The sequence below is a fragment of the Eublepharis macularius genome, chromosome 3, assembly GCF_028583425.1.
Source record: "Eublepharis macularius isolate TG4126 chromosome 3, MPM_Emac_v1.0, whole genome shotgun sequence".
NCBI lineage: Eukaryota > Metazoa > Chordata > Lepidosauria > Squamata > Eublepharidae > Eublepharis > Eublepharis macularius.
In genome coordinates, this window is record NC_072792.1 from 185,744,852 (window position 1) to 185,758,252 (window position 13,401).

The 13,401-nt window shown below is 51.2% G+C and overlaps 1 protein-coding gene across 6 annotated transcripts in view; it reads left to right on the forward strand.

Moving 5' to 3' along the window:
• The window catches only part of ARAP1 (ArfGAP with RhoGAP domain, ankyrin repeat and PH domain 1), a 196,633-nt gene that overhangs the window by 131,775 nt on the left and 51,457 nt on the right, over positions 1-13,401 (forward strand). For all 6 annotated transcript variants that reach the window (XM_054973345.1, XM_054973346.1, XM_054973344.1 and 3 more), the window contains 5 exons: positions 1,535-1,709; positions 7,416-7,550; positions 8,907-9,042; positions 9,550-9,652; positions 10,459-10,654. In XM_054973345.1, the coding sequence (XP_054829320.1) occupies positions 1,535-1,709; positions 7,416-7,550; positions 8,907-9,042; positions 9,550-9,652; positions 10,459-10,654 (745 nt within the window). The remainder of the gene's footprint in view (positions 1-1,534; positions 1,710-7,415; positions 7,551-8,906; positions 9,043-9,549; positions 9,653-10,458; positions 10,655-13,401) is intronic.

The window sequence follows — 13,401 nt, forward strand, 5'->3', positions numbered from 1 at the left end:
AACTGATGTCACCTGCCAGGGGTTTTGAGAGCTGCTGTAGCAAAGTGGTTAAAAGGAAGAACTGCTGGTTCGAATCCCACTGCTACCACCAGTTCAACAGGTGGCCTTGGGTCAGCCACTCCTCCCAGCCCAGCTCCCCAGCGGTATTGTGGGGATAATAATAACACCGACTTTGTTCCCCGCTCTGAGTGGGGCACTAATCTATCTAGAAGAGTGGTATATAAACACACTGTATCACCATCCTCTGACCCCTGCAGCTCCAAGCAGGTTGCAAAGCCAGAAGCTATTTTCTGTGCCCTTCCTGAACAATGTTTGGCCTGCGCTGTGAAAATGTCAGGTGGAGGAAGCAAGCTGAGCCCCATATGGGACCCTCAGTCTTCAGGGTGCCACCTCCAGGTTGGAAAATTCCTGGAGATTTGGGGGCGGAGCCTGGGGTAGGTAGAGTTTGAGGAAAGGAGAGACTTCAGCCAGGTATCATGCCGTAGAGTCCACCCTCCAAACTGGCCATTTTCTCCGGGAGGAATTGATCTCTTTAATTTGGAGATCAGTTGTGATTTCAGGAGGTCTCCAGGCGCCACCTGGCAGTTGGCACCCCTACCAGGTCTGGACAAGCTGTCCCTCCTCGGCCATTCAGACAGGGCAGCCTCTGCAGCCGATGAGGGTTTCATTCAGAGTTTGTAGATGCAGAGGAGTTAGCCGTGTTAGTCTGTGGTAGCAAAATCAAAAAGAGTCCAGTAGCACCTTTAAGACTAACCAATTTTATTGTAGCATAAGCTTTCGAGAATCACAGTTCTCTTCCTCAGATGCCTGATACAGAGACTGTCTCTGTATCAGGCATCTGTATCAGTCTCTGTATCAGGCATCTGAGGAAGAGAACTTGATTCTCGAAAGCTTAGGCTACAATAAAATTGGTTAGTCTTAAAGGTGCTACTGGACTCTTTTTGATTCAGAGTTTGTGGGACTATTCCAGGCGAGGCTGGGGGAAGGGAGGCGAATGCTCTTTTTTGTTGTTTTTTTGCTGTGAGCATCTGCACTCTGGCGGCCAGCCGTGAACGAACAGGATCTGAGCTGAGCTGGCCGGGATCAAATTGCACCAGCCCCTCCCACCCCCTCTCTCTCTCCTGGGGCTTTTCTGTTTTCACTCGCACGGAAGTCTATCCCCACCCTACTGGCCCTTCTGGCCGGTAACCAGGCTGGCCCGAGGCCTCTGGAATTCCACCCGTGGGCTGGCTTGACTCCCCTCTCCCTATAAAGGGCCCTTACATCTTCTCTGGCCGCCTGACTTCCTCTAGAGCTGCTGTCTCTGAACTGGTGCTTAGTTGGCTTTGGGGTGGATTTGTCCCTGCTTTGTCCCTGCGCGAGAGGGCCCTGCAGTCACAGCTGGCACCTGACTGAAGAATGGGGGGCTTGCAGCTCTCTGGGGATGCTGTGGTTTCCCCAGCCTGAACCGGGTGGGTTTTGCCTCCTGCTCCGTGCCACTGCACACCGCATCTCTCTCCGGTGTTGCTGACTGTCTTCCGTCGCACCTCTGCAGGCTCTGTGCGCTGCTGTGACAACCAGTGACCTGGCCGAGACGCTGTCCCTCGTGTTCTGTGGGGCCGAGGTGAGCTGCTACTCAGGGGACCCCGCCTGCCCGTCACCCTTTAACCTAGCAGAGGAGGCCGGCCAGAAGCTGCAGATGGAGTTTCTCTTTCACAACAAGACCTCAGGTGAGGGCGAGAGAGTTTGCTCTTGGCGGGGGGGGGGGGGCTCCTCTGCATGGGTGTGTGTGTGTGTGTTGCAACTGAGCCAGAAGTGCCTGTGTAGCTGGAGCAGGTCAGTTGTGAAATTAGGACGTGGTATGAGCTAGGCTTTCCAGAGCTGAGTTCCGGGGCTCACTTCTCACACCAGGGCTGAGCCTCTTTAGAGGTAGCATTCCCCTTGTTGTTGAGTCCTGGGGACAAAGGCCTGCCTTCTGCCCCGCTTGTCAGAGTGCTGGGAGAGAGGAGGAGGGCAACTCTTGCTGGGTGGCAATGGGCAGAGCTTGGCTGGGGGCCCCCCGTACCCAGCAATGCCAGCTGTGCAAAATCATACACCACGATACCTTTCTAGAACTCGTTTCAACCTACCTTTGGAATTACTCATTCGTGGACAGGGAAGATTTGGTGGAGGTGACGTGGCTTCCTATAGGTCCAGCAAGCACCTGGGTGCAGGTAAAGGGCATGTCCCGATCAACAGGCGTGAAACTTAGGGGTGTGCCAGGTCCTGGTTAAGGTAAGATGCCAGCCAGCCAGCGACTTGCCAAGGCCAAGAAGCAAGTGAGAAAGAGGAAAGAGTTTGCAGAGGAGGTGGAGGAGAGGCAGTGTCTAGAAGTGCCAGCTTGGGAGCATGAAGGTTGTACACACGGCTTCACAAAAAGCCCAGCCGCTCAGATCTACACACTGGAATTTCCCCCAGGCGTTGATTTTGGAGCGCTGTCACCTTGCTTGTTTGCAAAAATGGAAGAACCGGATTGAGAGCCGCTTCTGGTTGTTTAGAAGGGCGAGCTGTAAATTACAGGCAGAGGCCACGTGGTTTCCTCCCCTGCTGTTCTGCAGAAGTGACCCCTTTGCCCCTCTCTGCAAGAGAATTGAGATGGGCAAGGCCAGTCCAAGGTACTTTGCCACCCCCAGCAAGGCGCTCTGTGGAGGGTGCCTCTTCCTCCACTACCGATGGCCCAACATGGATTCAGGGGGTGATGCCCGATGCCTTCTGTGCCAGAGACGTTCAGCACCCGGCCCAAGTAGTCGCTCAGATGGTCTAGCTCAGATGGTTGCTCAGATGGTCTGCCATGGGAGAACTGGTGAGTGGAAAGAGGTACCCGCCATAGGTGGTCTCGGAATCATTGAGGATTGATTGATTGATTTGATTTGGTTTATAGCCCGCCCTTCCCACAAGCGGGCTCAGGGCGGGTCACAATAATAGGCAAAATGACAGAGAATAAAACAGTAAAATCACAAATCTTAAAAAGCACACATTTCAATAAATCAAAATCTCAACAGATATAAATTCCAGTCTCCCAAGATGGGTCCCCTTCACTCTTCCTTGCCCACCATACATAAAAAGGTGGAGGTGTGAGTTGGTATCTGTCTGTAACTACACATACGTGGGGGCAGATGACTATGTGCCCCCCACCCCCGCTAGGAGGAGACCAGGGCCCTTTTCACACTATTTACCTGCTCCCGGAACATTGCGAAATATCGTGCGAAAAAACGTGGAAGATAGCGTCTTCTCGTGAGAGTTTTGCGCGATGTCGTGCAAAACTCTCGTGAGAAGATGATATCTTCCGCGTTTTTGCGCGATATTTTGCAACGTTCCGGGAGCAGGTAAATAGTGTGAAAAGGGCCCAGAAGGGAGGCTTATTTGATGGATCTAATGCCATCGCCTCGGCCATATGCCTGGCGGAACATCTCTGTCTTACAGGCCCGCCAAAAAGATACAAGATCTTGGTGGGCCCGGGTATCTTCTGACAGGGAGTTCCACCAAGTTGGGGCCAGGACCGAAAAAGCCCTGGCCCTGGTCAAGGCCAGCTGATGCACATATGGGGAGAGGTGGTCCCTCAGGTATGCTGGTTCCAGTCCGTTTCGGGCTTTATAGGTTGCCATGCCAATGTCATCATTTTTTAAAATGTTAATCTTGACTGTCCTAAGGGAGTAGCCATGAGAGGTGACAACATTTTTTCAGGAATGGGGCACCCCCTCCTTTGCTTTGCTTAATCTCGCAGGGAAAAGTCCACCCAGCTTTGTAGCGTCCCTACTCGCAACAGGTCCATCTTCTCTACTGTGTGTGGTTCTGATTCACGGATTTTGCAGCCGTCAGTGGAGCACTGCAGTCTTCCAGTGAGAGCTGTCGTGGTGTCATGGTTGGAGTATCGAACTAGGGTCTGGGGGATAGAGGAAGGTTCGTCTTCTCCCCTCTGCCTCTGTCCGATTGCTCCTTGCACGCTCTTATTTCTGGACAGCAGGAATTCCTGGCGAGTGACCAGAAGTCCTGTTTCAAGGAGAGGTTAGACGACAGTCGGTCTGAGTGAGTCAACGGCAAAGGCAAACAGGCTGAAAAAAATAGCTGCGCTTGCTGAGTGCCGTGCAAAACTTGGACTGGGTTTAGTCGGCATCTGGTTCTCGTTGTCGGTCTCTCTTTTTTGAGTCACTGTTTGGTTTGGCTTCTGCCGGCCGAGGAAACGGTCAGGCCGGTGGATTGGGGAGCATCCTGCGCTCTTGAATTGTTTGGCACTTGTGGAAAGCATGGAAGGGTGGGGAGCGGCTCTTGTTTTTTCTTCTTCTGCAAAATGTTGGGTAAAGGAAACTTTAGGATCATCGGGGATGCTCGTTCAATCCACCATAGCCTCCTGCAATCCATGGATCTAGCCGGCGAACTTCTGGAAGAACGAGTAAAGGATTGGACTGATGGTGGCCGATTGTCTTCCTGGATCTGATTGGCTGCTCTTGGCCCGGCTACCTGGTGCCTGTTCCTCTGGGCCCCTCCTCTTCCTAGATGCACCTGCAGCTCTTCCCACCCCGTGCCCCCTATTAAATATCAGCTTCACAGAGAGGTAACATGACGTCTCAAGTAACTGTGGAGGTGTAGAGTGCCCTCAAGTCAGAGTTGACTTACATCGACCCCTGCTGGGGTTTTCATGGCATGAGACTATCAGAGGTGGTTTGCCATTGGCTGGCTGCACCACCCTGGCCTTTGTTGGAGGCCTCCCATCCAATTACTAAGCAAGGCTGACCCCGCTTGGCTCCTGAAATCTGACGAGATCAGGCTCACCTGGGCTAGCCAGGTCAGGGCCAACTAACTGGACAGGGGAACAAAAAGAGGAGGCTGTTAGCAGAACTAGAGAGCGGCAGTAGCTCTCAGCGGCAACCAGGCCTGGATCAGGTGGCTCATTGCAGCCACCAGGCAATAATTTCTAGGCCAGATGTCTTCAAGAGACAGTTGTCTTGTGGGCAGGGCTGTTCGACATCTCACACCTACTGAGCGTTCCCCTGGGCCACCTCCCCTGACCCTCCTTCTCTTAAGGGACGAATAGGTTGATGTTGAGAAAATGGTGTGGGGAGAACGAACACAACCCCCCCCCCACACCCTCCATTGCTATGATCTGAACACTCCCCCCCCCCGCACATATACACTGCTGATAGATCAAGATGGTTAGCCGTGCTAGTCTCTCTGTTGCAGCAGAAAAAGAGCAAGAGTGCTGCAGCGCCTATAAGACTAACAAAATTTGTGGTAGGGTAGGAGCTTTCGTGAGTTGCAGTTCACTTCTTCAGATACAATGAGCTGAGACTCATGAAAGCTCATACGCTCTACCACAAATTTTGTTAGTCTTATAGGTGCTATGACGCTCTTGCTCTTTTCTATATACACTGCTATTTGGTATGCTGGAGATTCCTGATAGACATTTAGACGACATACAAATGACTCTTTTTGGAGTTGCTCTTCTACTGCAGACCGACATGGCTACCCACCTGGATCTACTACCATCTGTTCTGCCTTCTTCTATAGGAAAGATGATTTAAAACCAAATTACTGTTTGAGCTTATGGTTTAAGTTCATTTGACCCACTGCTTACTGATTTGCTTAACTGTGGCTTTCTGTTGTCAATCATAGTAAAGAGTCTAGTAGCACCTTTAAGACTAACCAACTTTATTGTAGCATAAGCTTTCGAGAACCACAGCTCTCTTTGTCAGATTCATCTGATGAAGAGAGCTGTGGTTCTCGAAAGCTCATGCTACAATAAAGTTGGTTAGTCTTAAAGGTGCTACTGGACTCTTTACTATTTTACTATTTTGCAACTACAGACTAACGTGGCTAACTCCTCTGGATCTGTTGTCAATGATTTATTTTGTATTTGTTTCATCTATAGCGTCCATAGCAGCAGAAAGTTCTGGGATTTCCTGCGTTTCTCAAGTAAACTGACTCATGGAAATCTGAAATTCACCCAGAAATTAAAGCTCACAGATGCTTTAATTAAAGCATTAAAGAAATTAAAGCTCATGTGGATGTATTCAGGTGTGCCCTAGTGGCAGCAACCGACTGGATTTTTTTATATTTCCCTCTCTTCTCATCTATCAGTGCAGCTGCTCAGAGGAAGAGGAGTTCTTGGCAGGGAGGAAAGGAAGAGGCGCCCAGAGCCTTTCGTCTTAGCAGGGCCCCCAATCCTCTATTTCCGGATGGGTAGCCGTGTCTGTCTGTCTGTAGCAGTAGAAAAGTGCAAGAGTCCAGTAGCACCTGTAAGACTAACAAAATTTGTGGTAGGGGATGAGCTTTCATGAGCCACAGCTCACTTCTTCAGATATCTGTTAATCTTGTAGGTGCTACTGGACTCTTGCTCATTCCTCTGTTTGTTAGTCAAAATGAAACAAAGGTGGACAGGAGCAAAGAGATGAGGATCAACCCCAGATGCTGAGCCCGCAGTAGGGCTTGAACCGGCCTCCTGAAGGAAGCCGGAGAGGGCCGGGGAGTTAGCCTCTGCAGAAGCAGTGGAAGTGGGGGGGGGGGACTGTGGGCAATGCTCTTTGCCCAATCGCCTCCAGGGCTGCAACATGGCTTGCTTACCAACTGGGTGTGGGAGTGCTGGTACGCCCTGTGCCCGTAAGTTGTGACAAAGGAATCCGTTTGCCAGGACAGCCCCGCAAGCCACGGAAACAGGTGCAGGCCCAGTGGTGAAGGGACTCAGAGGGTCTTAAGTGGCTTATGGCGGAACGGGGGCTGCCAAGCCTTGCGTGGTGCTGCTGGCCTCATAAAGTCCTCTCCTCCCGCTGGGACCAGCTTGGCCAGGCTTGCCAGCTCCACCCGGTTTGTGCCATCCTTGGCAAATCCTCTTCCCCGGCTTCTCTGCACACGAAGCATCACAGGAGAGTGGCTGGCATTGTGAGGAGGCGTCTGACCGCTTACCCCGTTCTTTTTAGTAGAGAGATTACGAGGGATTGACTCGACAGGGCCAGCGTCATTCTGCGGGCACTGCTGGCAGGATTTGCTTTGGAGCTCCGGAGAGTCTGCTTCGGTTTCCCTCCTGGGGGGACGGGACCTGTTGTGTAGCTTCTTTCTGGCTGCCCCATTCCTTGACTTCTCGGTGTAATGCTGTAAAGACTCAGACCAGCCTGCTATCAGCGGAGGGAGACACATGTCTGGGCCTCAGCCGCTCTGCCCTTTCTGTCTCTGGCTATCCCGCAATGTCTCATGGGAGCAGCTGTGGCTGGCATAGCTTGGCTTTCAGAAGGTGCCAGGTTCAGTCCCTGGCATGTCAAATTAAAAGGACCAGGCAGTCGGGGATGTGAAAGACCTTCCACCGGAGCCCTTGGAGAGCTGCTGTCACTCTGAGCAGACAACACTGATCTCAATGGACCAGGAGTTTGATTCAGATATGACGGCTTCATGCCCTCATGTGTTTGCAGAGATCCCTCGGCTGGACATGGACACCAGCAGCCAGAATCTCTATTCGGTGGCCCTGCCGTCCGTCACACACAATGGCTACCTCTTCAAGACGGCCTCCATGGCCAAGCCAGCCCAGGAACGGAAACCCCGGGAAGGTAAGGAGGTTGGACAGGAAGATTATATGGGTAGGTATCCCAGTGGTTAGGGTCTCAAAATGTGCTGCAAGCCTTCCTAGGATGGTGCCTATGGTTACCAGTAGGGGTCTGCACCCGAAAAAGATTCAGGGTAAACCCGAAGCGGGAAAACAATCCGGAATAACCTGAATCTCGAAATGGCAAGCCGATTCGGGTATTTAAACCACTTCGGAACACACCGAAGCTCAACGCAGCACTTTTCTCAACCTGCTCCTCCCCCCTCCTATTGGGTAAAAACAGGTGGGAAGCTCAAAGCAACACTTTTCTTGCCATTTGCAAACGGCAAGAAAAGTGCTGTGGCTGCTGTTGCTGTACACAAAGCTTCTCAAGGTGTTACGAAGTGCTTTGGAAAGCTTTGCTTCAGTATTTCTGAATCAGCTCAGCAATGCTGGGGCTGATTTGGAAATACCGAATCTACCCGAATCGGAAACCCAAAGGTTTCACCCCTAGTTACCAGTGCAGATACCCCACAAAAATGAAGGGAGAGGAAACACATTTCACAGGTCCTTCCTCCTTACTTTGAATATTCAAAGAGTTCTTGACTTGCGGGTGCTTTGAGGAAGTGCAGGACATAATATCAGAGGCACAATTTGACTTCCTAGGCAATTGAGCTTTCATCATTTGGCAAAAGCAAGTTGCTCTCCCTTATGGTTGTGAAGCTATTGGGTGAACAGTGTTTGCTGAATTGTCAAAAACTAGAGAATCTGTTGAATTGTGTTTCCCATAGTTGTGGGGCTTTTGGGACCTGCACTGCAACCTTCCCAAGTAGAAGTAGTAGAAACAGAATAAATTGTGCAAAATGCCAAAGGTTGCAGAATAAATTATATATGTGCAGGTGACGGGGAGGGGCTGTGGCTCATGGCCCAGGTTCAATCGAATTAGAAGGATTAGGCAATGGGTGATGCAATAGCCGCCGCTGCCCGAGACCCCGGAGAGCTGCTGCCAGTCTGAGTACACAGTACGGATCTTAACGGACCGAGGGTCTGATTCGGTATAAGGCAGCTTCGTGCGTTGCAGAATTCTCAGCACAGAATCGGGATTATCAGGGTATGGAACTCTGGACGCTGCAGCAAAAGAGCTCCCTGAGCCGTCACGATGGAACAGGAAGGAGGAAAATGAATCTTTCAGGTCTAAGCAAACCAGCACCTTGGGCCCCGTGGAGACACGGGCCCCGTACAGACTTACCTGTGGAAGTCTCCTCTCGTTGTCTTTGTGTGCTGGCTCAGCTCTTAGCAGATGATACACCGTGGCAAATTCTCTCCTGAATCTCCTTCTACTTCCTCCTCCATCTCCGCCTCTGTCCCGTCCCCCATACAGAGTTCAGTCGCCGCTGGTGCCGCCTCCACGATGGCGTCTTCAGCTACTACGAGAACGAGCATGCCACCGTGCCCAGCGGAGAGATCCGGATGCAGCAGATTGTGTGCCTGGTGAATCACCCGCCAGACACACATGGGTGAGCGGGCCCTCCACCGTCCCAAGTGGGAATGGCCTCCCAAGAGGGGCTTGGTCCTGGTCCATCCGTCGTAGAAAAAGTGGGCACAGAGGGCTGTGAATGTCACGCTCACCTTCAGCACTCCCAAATTCATGGCTTTGAAGTGAGCGGTGACGGGTGGGAAAGAGGTCGGATTCCCCACAACTTCCTTGCTTCCTTGTGGGGCTGGAAAACCAAGTGGGAAGATCTGGAGTCTGTATTGTCAGCTTCTGGTTTCTTCTTCCTGCAGAAGGGACTTGAGGGAAGAGGGGCTCACAGAGGTCCTTCTGGGAGGGAGTTCCAAGCGGAAGGGAGTGCTCTCTTGGTTTTCACTTCCAGGAGATTTTCAAGCTCTCTCTCAGCACGCGGAGCTCGCCTTGAATCAGTCCAATCCTTGATAAGCTGAAGGGGAGGGCATGTTTTGGGATGCTCGCGTGTTTTCAGGTACTCCCCTCCCCTGACATCCTTCCCTTTCCTGTCTCCTTGCAGGGTTACAAACACTTTTGAGGTGTACGTGGATTCTGAGCGACTCTACCTGTTTGGACTGGACAGCCTGGAGGCAATTCGGGAGTGGACGAAGTGCCTTGTGAAGGTGAGCGGCTCCCTGCTGGCAGATCGGACTATGGAAGGGCTGGTAGGGGCTGGACTCGGTATTTCTTTCTCCCCACCCATTGCCCCTGGCTTATGTTTGCCGTGCTCATATGGGATTAAATACTCCAGGCAGCCTGCTGGAGTATTTGCCAGGAGAGCCGCAGCAGCCCGGCTCTGCCCCTTCTGACCGACTGCATTTCTCTCCAGCTTTCTGGCCAAACAATCTAGAACGGCGGAGCCCCTGGCTGCCTTTCTGAGAGGGCATTCACTTCTTAAAGCTACAGGCACTGCTATAGTACTTTTTTTTAAGCCTCCAGTGTATTTTTTTTCTGCACCCCCTGGGTTTTTTTTCTTGGTTTGTAGAAAGATCTGTCATCTCTGTTCATGGCCCCAGTCTCTGGATTGGATGACCTGCAGGTGGGGCCATGTTGAGAAGTCGATGTATCGATACACAGCTGTGCTTTTTAATGTAGACTTCCCTCCACATGATGTTTTCTGTGTAGAGCTTATGGGTTTCTCATTTAGAAGGTTCGATTGGGCAATTGAACATTTATATAAATCAAATGTTATTATTTATTTATTTATTTATTGTGAGCTTCTTTGAGCTGCATTCTGTTTCATTCAGTGCCTGGAATGCAGTGGAAGAAGAAGGGGGTGTTAGACTGACCAGTAGGAGGAAGAAATATCCCAGGCCTGGGGGGGTCATCGTCATTGCCATGTGGGCCTTGCAAACAGATCAAAGCCCCTCTTCCCCCACCAAGGAGCTGATTCCCCCCACCTCCTTTCATTCTCCCCTCCCCTATGCAGTCTTTCATCCCTCCCACCGCGGAGGGTCTCGTGAGCAAAGAGTTCGAGCGCCTCGGGCGACTGCAGTATAAGGGCGGCCTGAACTTGGAGCGGGCAAAGGAGGGCTGGTTTGCCTTGGTGAACTCCACCCTCTATGCCTACCTCGAAGGGAGCGAGAAGGAGGAGGCCATTCACCTGAGGAAGCTCCAGGAGCTCTGTGAGTAGTCCTCTTTCTGCAGCTGTGTGCCGCTCAGGTCCAGGAGGCAATCTCTTGGCATGTTGCGTTGGTGCTAGTTTTGTGATGTAGCCTGCTGAACTGCCCAGTCAGATTCTCATTCTCCTTCTCTTTCTTCTCCTCCTCCTCCTCCTCCTCCTCCTCCTCCTCCGCCTTCTCCTCTCCTCCTCCTCCTCCTTCCCTTTCTTTTTCTTCTTCTTCTTCTCCTCCTCCTCCTCCTCCTTCCCTTTCTCCTTCTCCTCCTCCTCCTCCTCCTCCCCTTTCTTCTCCTCCTCCTCCTCCTCCTCCTTCTATAGTCCACCTTTCTTCCTGGGGCTCGAGGTGGCTTACTATTATTGTTGTTGTTAATAATAATAATTTCATTTATATCCTGCCTTTTTCCATGGTGGTGACACAAAGCAGCTTACATTATTCTCCTCTCATCCAGTTCATCCTTACAACAACCCTGTGAGGTAGGCTAGGCTGAGATTGGCCCAAGGTGACCCAGTAAGCTTCCATGGTAGAAGGGGGATTTGAACCTGGGACTCCCAGATCCTAGCCTGACCCTCTAACCATTATGCCTCACTGGCTCATAACATATGATAATATGGTAAGAACTATTCAGTCAATCAGCAAGTGAATTATAAAGCATGATTTAAAAGATTTGAATCTTAACAGCAGAGATCCCTCGTAAGCAGTAATCCAGTGGGACTGGGCAGACTACAAGTATGAGAAAGCCTATTCAGTCAATCAGCGAGCGGAGTACAAAATACGATCAAACAACTCCGTCTAGCAGCAAAGATGCTTAATGAAACACATGCCTCCAGGCAGCCCACAAGTAGGTCTTGGGTGTTGTTACCAGAACTGCTCTTTATTATAATGGGGAATTAGCTGCAGCAGTCTGTAACTATTAATATTAAGCGAGGATCATAACCTATGTTTACGGAGGTCCCGATCCCAGACACTCTAGTGAAAAAGAGGCAGACAAGGAGTAAGGTCCAAACACGTGTATTGAGTGTAGCGTAAGCCTAGCTTGCACAATCATACAAAGAACATACAAGGTCTAAGAAACATAGAGTAAGAAATATAGAGACGTTCGCATTAGCTGGTTCCCAACGATGATAGGGGGAATACTCACTTATCCTGGAGCGAAGCAGAGACGCAGCAGCGAGGGTGGCCCAATGCCAGCACTGGAACCACAGACGGACAGCAAGGAAGTCTGGATAGGAATGGCCGAGGCACCGAGTGGTCTGAGAGACCAGCTTAAATACCCCAAAACGTACCCTGGGGCTGGTGCTGTACTTGGTGGTTCTCACAGATTAAAACAAAGGGTCTAATGGGCTACTGAATGGCTTGGATGGGCCACTTTGGTAATCAGATTGTGATAAGTGACACCTCAGGAAGAGGGGACAAAAGAGGGAGGGGGAAATCCAAGTGGGCTGAAAGGATGTTCCAGCGGACAGGGCTTGTCCTGATGTCATCAGCTTTGGAATGCGGAGGTTTCTTTGAGATGCATTCTTTAAGTGCTTGGGATGGTCGGCACTTAGTTCCTTCTCCGGGGCGGCTCCTAAGATATGCAGAGCGGGGCGAGGGGCTCTCGCTGCGGACGTGGTGTGCCCGCTTCGCCGAAATGGCTTCCCAAAGCAGTCTCTTCCCAGGGTCTTCTGGCTGCCTGAGAACATGGATGCCGGCTGGGCATAGCTGGGGCTGGATAGCAGGCTGCCCGGTAGCGAGGGCAAGCTCGGCGACCGGCCCGCGGGAGGCTCCAGGCGGGAACTGACCAGGGAGCGCCTAGCCAGGCTCGCTGGAGGTTTCCCCGGCTGGCGCCCGGCTGCTAGCAGCGGCTTGGGCCCATATGAGGCAGGCTTCCATGGAGGCAGGGGGAACAGCACACAAAACACAGTCCAAAGCAGGGAACAGGCACGGTCCGTGGCAGATGGCAATGCAGGCACGGGGCACACTTGTAACAGAATCCAAACACACACTTGGAAGTCCAGATACAGGTCAGGGCAGGGCTGCCCAGAAAGAGAGTCCTTTGTGCAGTTAACCAAACATGGAGTCAGTAAACTACACAGTCTGTAGCAGCATCAAGGCCATTGACACGCAGGCAGGAAACTGACACGTGTACCAGAACACACACGTGCAAAGCAATCTTTGGTGTAGCAGTAAAACAGCAACGCAGGAAACTTTAGCACAGTTCATGGCAGGCTTCAAAGCAGGGGAGGGGGCCTACTTGGCAACAATTCCCCCCCTCGGAGACCCCGGGACGTCAGGCGCGCGGGTCTCCGAACTTGACTTCAAAGGCGAGGTGGTCGGCAATGTCCGGTGGTCGAGCTTCGAGCGAAGAAGGAGTGGGAAGGGAAGGAGGGGGAGGCGTCACTCAAAAATTTAGTTTGGAGAACCACCTAACCGAATAAGTGCAATTTAGATCAGCCAATGGGCTGCAGGTCTCTGGGTTCACACCAGGGGGTGTGCTAAGTGCAACCGTCAGAATAAATAGCAATAATTCATAAGTAATAGCAATTCATAGTAATAGGCAGCAATGATCAATTCATGCATATAAATAGCAATAATTCATAATTGTGTACATTGATTAATTCATGATTGAAGGTAATTCATATGGAATTCATGATGGGTTAAAAGCATTAAAAACCAGGAGCAATTAATATACATGGATCAATTCATGGATAGTTAAAATCATAAATAGATACATAGGATTAAAAGCAGGGACAATTAAAAGCAATTCATAC